The sequence below is a fragment of the Elephantulus edwardii genome, unplaced genomic scaffold (assembly GCF_000299155.1).
Source record: "Elephantulus edwardii isolate Elephantulus edwardi_28Jun2011 unplaced genomic scaffold, EleEdw1.0 scaffold00044, whole genome shotgun sequence".
Classification (NCBI taxonomy): Eukaryota; Metazoa; Chordata; class Mammalia; order Macroscelidea; family Macroscelididae; genus Elephantulus; species Elephantulus edwardii.
In genome coordinates this window covers 12,369,659-12,380,071 of record NW_006399794.1, presented here as the reverse complement: position 1 = coordinate 12,380,071, position 10,413 = coordinate 12,369,659, and the positions used below count along the sequence as shown (strand labels likewise).

General features: G+C 40.7%; 1 protein-coding gene across 1 annotated transcript in view; it reads right to left on the bottom strand.

The window, feature by feature from the left end:
• Positions 1–3,002: 3,002 nt before the first annotated feature.
• The window catches only part of LOC102863473 (E3 ubiquitin-protein ligase TRIM21-like), a 14,848-nt gene continuing 7,437 nt past the window's right edge, over positions 3,003–10,413 (bottom strand). Inside the window, exons 3-4 of the mRNA XM_006885710.1 lie at positions 9,089–9,326; positions 3,003–3,535 (exon numbers count right to left, since the gene is read on the bottom strand). Of these exons, the coding sequence (XP_006885772.1) occupies positions 3,003–3,535; positions 9,089–9,326 (771 nt within the window). The remainder of the gene's footprint in view (positions 3,536–9,088; positions 9,327–10,413) is intronic.

The following is a 10,413-nucleotide window of genomic DNA, read 5'->3' as shown; positions in this document are numbered from 1 at the left end:
TACATAACTAGTACTAGCTATAGCATTACACACTACAGCTCTTGTTCTACTGAAGGCAAACATTATGCCTAAGCCAATGCATTCTTTCAAATCTGTGTTCACAAAATAGACAGTAAGTCTCTTGGGTCATGAACCCATTTAATGAAATTAGTCTAGAAAAGTCTAAAAATAATTGCTCAGAAAGGTGACATTTCAGAGTAGGAGATCGTCGTTTCTCTGAAAGCACACTGAAATTGACAGGAATGACACCTGATTCTCCATGGATTGAGTGCTCCAGGTATTTAGAAACTGTAGCTGGCCAGTGTGGATAGAAGGAGAATTGATGCCTTTGAGCTGTGGCGCTGGAAAAAAGTATTGAATGTACCCTGGACTGCCAGGAAAACAAACAGATTCATCCTGGAGAGGGTTAAACCAGGCCACTCCTTGCAGCCAAGGATTCTGGGCTTCATCTGACATACTTTGGACGTGTTGTAAGGAGAGACAGGTCCTTGGAGAGGGACATCACGCTTGGGAGGGTGGAGGGACAGTGCAGGAGGGGAAGACCCTCTATGAGGTGGATTGATTCAGTGACTGGGCGTGATCGGGATGGGTGTGTCAGAGGCAGTGCGATTGACACAGGATAGAGCAGGGTTTAGGGCTGTTGTACATATAGGGTCACTATGAGTCGCAAACGACTCGACGGCACATAACAACAACAACAACAACAACAACAACAACAACAACAACAGCTGGCCAGTGTATTGGCAGTGCACACAGAGAATGCCTTAACAGACATTCTGAAATCTAAAGAGTTACACCATTCCTAGGAAATGTTTGTTTTTCTGAACCAAGAGTTCCTTTTTATGGGGGAGTTAACATCAATGCAGAAACAACCAGACTACAGAAACCTCCCGTCTTTGACACCAAACCCAAAAAAGATCTACAGTCACTACAATGGTTGCCAGACTGCGTTGTGTACCCTCAATATAAGATTCTCATGTGCAACAATGAATGAATAAATATACAACTTCTCTGTAAACTTTTATTAAAGTCACTAATAAAAGAAAAAAATTAAAAATATGACATTCTGGCCCTTATATCTGCAGGTGTTAACATATTTGGAAATATAGCTATTTTTTAAAATGTAGCTATGTTTTGTTGTTGTTTATTAGGCCGAATCTGAGTAGGGCAATTTCTCAACCTTAATGTTTCTGAGATATAGAAAGGGCAAACTAAATAGGCCCACACACAGACAGAGGAAAAAATAGGAACAAGTGATGATTGTCTACAAGCCAAGGTATGTAAGGAGCCAAGGACTACGTGGGTCTACTTACAAGGAATGGACATGGACAAGACCCCGATTTGAACTTTTAATGTGCAGAATTATGAGAAATTAAAGGACATCATGCTTGGAAGGATGGAGGGACAACACAGAAGAGGAAGACCTTGGATGAGATGGATTGATACAGTAATTGTGGCAATGGGGCTTGGTTTGCTGGAATCAGTGAGCCTGGCTCAGGTTAGGGAAGAATTCATACCTGCTGTACATAGGGTCTCTATGGATCACAGGTGACTTGACAGCACATAACAACAATAATGACAACATAAAATCAACCACTTATGGTATTTGTGCTATAGTAACAATAGGTAATGAAGATATGGAGTTAGAGAAGAAATCCAAATATCTAGAGTTTTATAATCACAGACCAAACATTCCAAGTGTAGAAGAAGCAAAAGGATCCCTGGTAGCATAGTGTCTTATACATCAGGCTACTATCCAAAAGGCTGGTAGTTCAAATTTACTACCTAGTTTGCAAGGGAATGAGGGCCAATATCCTCTGTAAAGTTTTACAACCTCAGAAACTTGACAGAAAGTGCTATGAGTTGGAACTGGCTTGACAGTGGTGCCTTTGAGTGTTTGAGAGGAGGGAAGAGTCATCAAGAATAGAAAATGCACTTTGTATGATGTCGGAGACACATGATGGGCAAGGTCCAATGGTGATTAATTTAACAAAAAATAATTCATGAGAATGGTTGCATGAAACAAAATGTGAAACACAGTGTATGTAAACTTTGTAAGCAAACTAATAAAAAAAAGCAAAAAACCCCCAACTGATATGGGGCTGGGGGAAAAACAAGAGAAGAGGAAATAAATAAGGAATACTGCATTACAACAGATGTAGAAAAGAAGAGTTTAAAAGGAATGTACGATTAGGCATTACTTGTATGACAACAGTCCAGAATAAGAGGTACATAGCAAAGTGGTCTATGAGAGGGGTGGGGAGGAAGGAGGAATTCATGCAGCAGTGAACAATTTTTTTTAAAAGTAAAAGTGAACTCAGAGAGTAGTGAGGAAAGTGTGTAAAAATGAATAAATATATAAGTTTTATGTAAACTTTTTAAAAATCACAATAAAAAGATATTTTAAAAGGACACATCAATTTTAACAATTTCAAGGTGGTAATTATTTAATGTGCAATATTTGTGGTGAACATGTAGTAAAGTATATACAATAGGCTGAATATTTACCATAGCACTCCAAGGCCTTTCTATATTAGCCCTCATTTTGGAACATACCTTTTTAATAAAATCAGGGAATGTGGAGTCATTTATAATCAGATGTGGAATGTCACCCAAAATGTAAATGAGGAGAAAGTTCTGGATGTATAGACTGAGGCACAATTTTCTTGGGAAGCCTTTCTGTCATCCCAGCAAGATAGAATAGAAATCGGACCAAAAGCAATGGCTATAGGGGCAGAGAGAGAGAAAAAAAAAAACCCCAAAAAACAACCCAACACATCTTTAGTCACATAGAGAAGACAGCATATATTTTTCCATTGATGGTTGGGACCAACAGAAGTAGTCTGATTTCTGGGAAGGAATCATAAGCAATCTAGGTAAGGAATGCTGGGGCTCAGAGTTAATGAAAAAAGAAGCAGGGCAAGTGACTAAGAGGGACCTGATGGGGAGCAGGTGACAGTGTCCACAGAAGGACACCAGTCATTACTGGGACTCTACTATTCTCAACTTAGTGGACAGAGTTTCAGAGGATCAGTGTTTTCTCCGTCATCAGGGTTAAAGAAGGGCCGCAGGGGCTCACCACCAAAGACACATTCAGAGAAAGCGTAGATAAGGGAGCCACCGTCAGTGATGTTGTAGAAGGAGACTGTGCCAGAATCACAGTCCAAGAATATTCCTACTTGGCGTGGAGGTACCTCAAGGTCAAGTGAGGTCTTTGGGGAGGTTCCAGCCTCGTATTTTTGTTTGTCCCACAGCCAAATTGTCCAGAAGCCATTCTCAGGGTTGAGCAAAAATGGTCCCTTCCTTTGCACAGAGTCTCTACAAACCCCTAGGTCCCAGGCTTTCTTTCCGGTCACGTCGACTTTCCAGTGATGCTTTCCAGAGCTGAAGCTCTGGGCACCAAGGACCATGGGAAAACAATCAAATCTCTCATCATTGTCAAGGGACTCTTGGCATTTATCTCCAAGCCTCACTTGTCTCAGATCCTCAGAAAGGATGAGCCAGGGATTGGCTGTTTCTGGATCCAACGTGATGTCTTCTGCAGAAAAGGGAAACCATAGTTACACTTGGGAAGTCTTGGATGACAGGAGGTGGTGGTTATCAGTGGTCTGTTCATATGTAAGGGTCAGGGAGTAACTCTGAGCCTTGGCATGTGGGGAAATAAAACCCAGCTAACTCTGGTCCTTGCCATGACCTTTCCATCCACCAGCTTTTCTACCTTTCCCTGCCCTACCTACTTGAACTTGCCATCTCTGATGCTGCGATTTCCTCCAACTCAGGGCATCAGTTCTTCATCCTGATTGTATCTTTCTGTTCCCCAGGCGGACCAGTCCCACAGCTCCTAGGGTTCACCTCACCTCTGAACGTCCTCAGTTCTGACACAGAATACTCAGTCATTGGGTCTGGGCAGACAATGTCTGGCTTATTCAGTTCCCAGGTATCACTTGTGAGGGAAACAGAATTTGAGACACCCATGTCCATCTCCTCCAACATCCTTCCAGAGTCCCAGTGCCAGACTTCTCTTATGGATTACTTTGATAATGTAAGTCGACTCCAATTTATAATCACCTTTTTTGTTTCGTACTTGAGGGTAGGGGATTCAGTTAGCACCAGGAATTCCTGATTACATGAGCCTCTGCAATGCTGGTATGGTGTAAGTACAATCTACTATGTTTTGTATACAAGACCATCCGAAACAGGTTGAATCATCTCTTTAAGACACCTCAAGGAGTCTCAGTCACCATGTACATCTTAATCATGGCTCTTTTCCAAAGGGGTATAACTGGTTAAATTCTATTAAAAAATCATAGTAGGTTTAGGTATTGCCTGAATTCTAGGCAGTATTTTATAGAGAATTGGGTTTTTGAGAATAGCGAGGAATATGGGGAAACTTTTAGCACGTCTCTTCATAACTCTATAAACCCTCTTCATGGGTATACCTGCTTCCTGACACCCTGCCTTTTACCAAAACAAACCAAACCCCTCTTCTTACCTTTCGGGATTCTTTGAACTTCCTGGGGAGAAAAGAGAGAGAATGTAAGTTATAGAGTCACCACTAAGACTTGTTCATAATGGTGATGTGATACAAAACTGTGGTCCTATGACCCTGCTCCGTTCCATTCTAGGACAATGTCTTTCCTATCAATGTGAAGCAGAGAAGGTATGTGGATGGCTGTAAAGTAACCAGGAAACACGAGTATGAACTATTGCTAGATAAAAGATAATATACCTTTAGCTAAATAAATGAATTAAAAATTCAGATCAAGAGGGTGGAGTGGGAAAATAGTCCAGCTGAGTTGAAGCCCAGAGACAGTAGCAGGGAGAATGTCTAAGCTAGGAGGCCAAGAAACTCTTCTCATCTGCTGGCATGTCTTGAAGAGGTTTGGCTGGTTAAAGCTTTGGCCTGTGCTGTACTTAATATTCCCGATCTGTGAAATCAAATGATTCTAGGGTAGAGGTTGGACGCCCTCATGTGGCAACCGAGAGGTTCCTGTTAGGTGCTGTCAAGGACTCAGAGAGCCAATCTACAGTAGAATGAAACCTATGTGGCCTGCACCATCTTCACAATCACTACAACCATTATGCTAGCCCTTTTTCACTATCTCCCTACTTAACTAAGCATGAAGTCCTTCTCCAGGAATTAGTTACTCCTGATAATATGTCCCAAATACATGAGACATAATATTACCATTCTTGCTTCTCAGGAGAATTCTTGTAAGACAGTTTGGTTCTTCTGGAATTCCATAGAATATTTATTCTTTTTCAAAACCATGATAATTCAAAAGCCTTAGTTTTTCTATGATCTTTTATACTTGTTGTCTTTTTTTTTTGCATCTATATATTATTGTTGCTGACTGCCTTTGAGTCAAGCATGAACAAAAGCCCTGAAGCCTTTCTATAACTATCAACATTTATCAAAGTACACAGAGTTTCCAGAGGCATATTGTTTAGGAAGAGGATGCCTTGTACATGAGACATCTTAAAAATAGGACCTGTGTCAGTCCTTAGTCTTCAAAGTGACAGCTTTGTTTTTTTAACACTTTAAAAAGTTAAAAGTTTTTGAATTGTTAATGTTCCATAGAGTCAGCTTCCACTCCTAGGGAGCCTGTGAACCACAGATCTGAACCTTGCACTCCGCTGCATCGTCCTTCCTAATCCTGGTATGTTTGAGCGCATTGTTACAGTGTGTAAATCCATCCTGTTGAAGGTCTTCGTCTTCCTCTCTCTTTCTCTTAGAGGGGTCTTTTACAGAGATATGTCCAATGCAGTATGCAATTTTATTTCTTGAGTGCTGCTTTCATAGGCATTGAGTGTGGATCCAATAAAACAACATCTTTGACAACTGTTTACCATGATACTACTTATTGATCCAGTTATGTATATTTTTGGTTTTCTTTGTTTAGGTGTAATCCATACTGAAGGTTTAGTCTTTGATCTTCATTAACAAGTTCTTCAAGTCCTTTTCATTTCACTTTTAGCCATCAGTGTTGTGCCATTTGCATATTTCAAGTTGTCAATGAGTCTTCTGGAGAACTGGTGGCCTAGTGCTAGTGGTGAGATGGGCTATAATCACCAAGGCCCACAGTTCGCATCCATGAACTGATTTGTGAGAGAAAGACAGAGAGTCTCCATGTGTGTGATTAATTGCCTCTAAACCCCGTGGAAGGCTGATTCTAACTCAATGGTACAGAGCAACAACAAGCCTTCTACCAATCTTGAGGTTTTGTTCTTTCTTCACATAGTCCAGTTCCTCATATTATTTGTTTAGCATGCAGACTGAATAAGTGTGGGGAAAGGACATGATCCTGATGCCCACTCTTTCCTCACTATAAACAACACCTGATTCACTTGTTATACTTGCATGACTGATTCTTGGTCTATGTACAGATTCCTCCTGGAAACAAGTAAGTGTCTGGAATTTCTCTTCTTTGCAATGTTACTCATATTGTGTTACTCATAGAGTGGAATGCCTTTACATAGTCAAAAACATCTGTCTGGTTTTCTCAGTCCATATCCATCTGTCATCAGCAATGAGATCTCTTGCTCCACATCCTCTTCTGCATCTGACTTGAATTTCTCAGAGTTCTCTGTCGATATACTGCTACTGTGAAGAAAAGACTGAAGTTGTTAAACATTTAATTTTACTTAACCAACAACCATGGAAACACCAGGATAGTAATTTTCAAAGGGAAAAAAAGAATAAAGATTTATGTAAAGGAAAAAAAAATCAAAAGGCATTATTTCTTTGGAAAAGTTGTTGTCAAAGACCTCTTTAAAGTGATAAAGAGCAAAGATGTCCGGTTAAAGATTAAGATGTGTCTGACCAAGCCATATTGTTTCAATATGCATGTGAACATTGGGCATTGATTAAACTAGACTAAAGTAGTGATGCCTTTACACTGGACTACCAAAAGAATGAAAGAAATAGGAAAAAATAGGACGAGCAGTCAGAGTGTTTCTTGGTGGCAACGATGGTGAGTGAGACTTATTTCATCTATATTGGGTGTGTAATTACAGGAGCTAGTCCCTTGATAAGAACATCATGCTCAGAAAAGCAGAGGGTCAGAGGAGGAGAGGGAGCCCTCATCCAGACAGACTGACACAGTGATTGCAACAATGGGTGTGAGAACAGTGGGGATTGAGACGACGACGCATGATAAGGCAAGGCATAGTTCTGTCATGCATAGGTTGCTATGAGCTGTTATCAACTTGACAACACCTGACAACAACAGCAGCTACAACAACAAAAACAACAACAAAATAAAATCAGACTCTGAGAGCCTTAGTGGATTCTTTCATTTAAATGTCACAAAAATGCTTTGAGCTCTGCAGTATGTTAGCATTCGTTATCCATATGAGAAAGGTGTTGCAGAGAAAACACTCCTGGTATGTGTCAGATAGAGCTCTAGTGGCCTTGTGCTAAGGAGCTGTGCTGCCAACCTGAAGGCATTTGGTTCGAATCCACCAGTTCCTCTGCAGCAGAGAGATGAGTAATCTCCTCCTGTGAGATTATGTGCCTCTGAAAACCTGCTGGAGGGTCAGCTATACTTACATAACAAGAAGTATATATTAGACACTTACCAAGGATGTCTATTTCTGCTCGTTATTGTGTGGAATAAAACCACAAATTAGATCAGTTACCACCGAGTCACATTTTACTTAAAGAAACCCAATGTATGTCAGAATAGAACTGTTCTCCAGTGTTTTCAATGGCAGATTTTTTTAAAGAGATTGTCAGGTTTTTCTTCGGTCGTACCTCAGGTTAGTCTTGGACCTCTATATATCGTGTGTACCACCTAGGATCTCTGCTGCATGAAATAGTCTCTCTTAAATCTGTACCTTAGTATGCATTGAATGTAAACTATTCATGAATCTTCATTGTTTAAGAATATTCCAAGAACAAGGATTCTGTTTGTAGTAAAGTAATGGTAATAATGGTAATGGTTATTGTGAGGTGCCATCAGGTCAAGAACAATTCATAATGACCCTTTGAATGATGCATATGAACCCTGTCTTATCCTGTGCCATCCTCATCATCTGGGTCACACATAAGCCCAGAGTAGCAATCACTCTGTCACTCCATATCATTGGGGGTCTTCCACTACTTATCCTCTGCTTTTTTGAATGTGATGTCCTGTTCTAAGGAATAGCCCCTCCTAACCAACCTGCCCAAGTATGTGAGACCTAGTTTCACAATCTCTCATGTTCTCAGGAACACTCTGGCTACACTCTCTCCAAGACAGTCCATGGCAATCCATGGTTACTTACTCCTCTTTTCCATCACCACCATTCAAATGCATTCTTCTGTCACTTTTATTCACTGTCTAACTCTCAGATGCATAGCAAGTAATTGAAAAGACCATGGCTTGGATCAAGTGTACCTTGTTCTTGAAAAAGACATGTCATATGGTATACCTATTGGTGGTGTTGTTAGGTGCCATCGAGTATTACTTAGTGACTCTATGAACACATCTGAAACCTGTCCTATTCTGTGCCATCCTTATCACACTCTGCACACTTGAGGCCACTCCTGTAGTTACTGTATCAATCCATGTCATTGAGCCTCTTCCTCTCTTTTGCTGACTTTCCCTCTTTCTAAACATTATGTCCCTTTCTAAAGCCACACTTGACAACATGCCCAAAGTATGTGAGTATCCTCTGAGGTACACTATGGCTGTACTTTTTCTTAGATAAGGTATATTTGTTTATTTGACAGTTCCTGAGATTGCCAAATACTAATCTCCAACATTCCAACTCAAAGGCGGAATTCTTCTTCTGTCATCTTTATTCTCTGTCCAGCTCTCAGATGCATAGAGGTGACTGGAAACAGAATGGCTTAAATCATTTACACCTTAGTCTTTAAACTGACATCATTGTTCTTTAGGACTTTGGCGAGGTCAATGGTAGCAGACTTTCCCAATACTATACACATTTTGATCTGACTACTGTTACTGGGAGTGTTGATTGTGGATCCAAGTAAGATGAAGTAGTTGACAATTTCAATTTTTCCTCCACCTATCATGATGTTGCTTATTGGCCCAGACCTGTCTTGTGTTGTTCCTTCACTCTCAGATAGAGCCTCTCCCACATCTTATCTGCATCATGTCCAATGCAGAGTCCTGACTCCTTTGCTCCGGCTCTGAGATCAGCTCCTGCAGGGCTCTCCTTTGCTGAGACAACTGGTTCTCAATCCCTTCTAAGATTCTAAGCTGAGTCTTCTTATCTTCTTGTAGTTTCTCCAACCTCTTCTGTTCTTCATTATCCAGAAATGTTCTCTGCTGCTTGAACTCCATGTGAATCCTTGATTTGTGCATCTCAACTTTTCTCTTTAGTGTTAAAACAGAGAGAGAGGTGAGTTTTGATTAGATTCAGTCCATGTTCAAGAATGGAGGTTTGGTGCTACCATTTCTTCATCTGTAGATTTACTACTCTGGTTCTGTCTACGGAGACAGGCACACACACACACTGTGAAAAATATTGTATAAGGTATCTGATACCTAAGAAATCATGGGGGACAGGTGGGGTCAAACTAAAGCAGGGCCTCAATCATAGCTATGTTAGCCCATGACATGTGAGACCCCCTGCTTTTCCCAAAGCTATAGTTACTTCTCAACTGTGACCTTGGGCCTACATGTCTCTATGAGTTACAGATAAAGACACCAGTCACCACCCTCACCAACCTCAACCAAAGGCTCACAATATCATTGCTAAATAAGGTGAAAGGAAGGATTTTTCTGGAAAGTTCTTTGACTCTCCTCATGTTGAGAACTAAAAGGTCACTTCTTAGACCTTTCCCCTCTCTTATCCCAAATTTTCTTCTCCTAGGGTTTTACCATCTTATGATTTTCCATTTCTCTTCTATCCATGACCTGCCCCTGCTCTACTAATAAAGCACCAGTGTGGAAAAAAAAAGCACAAAAAACTTTAGGAGAACTATATTATGGTTTGTATCAGTGATGGCTTAGTTGTAAGGAACTGCTCTGCCAACACAAAGATACCTGGTTCGAGTCCACCAGCTACTGTGTGGTAGAAAGATGGGCATCTCATCCTGTCAGTGACTGTCTCTGAAAACCCACTGGAGGGTTAACCATGTGTCGTTTCCAACTAGATGGTACCAACAACAACAACAACAACAACTGAAAGGTGCAGTGGTTGTCCGAGTCTTTGTTCTGGACTGTAAGGCTCTGGTACTGAAATCTGAGTCTGAGTTTGGAGGAGTAGGCACCATTAAAGTATGACATCTTCCCTCAGCACCCATTTCATATCAACTTTCCTCTTTGTATTTGGAAGTTCTCCTGATAACCTTCTTCATTCTTCCTTTTCATCAGGATACTGAAGATAATTGTTCTTGTTGTTGTTATGTGTCATCGAGTCATTTGCGACTCATAGTGACCCTATGTACAACAGTCCTAA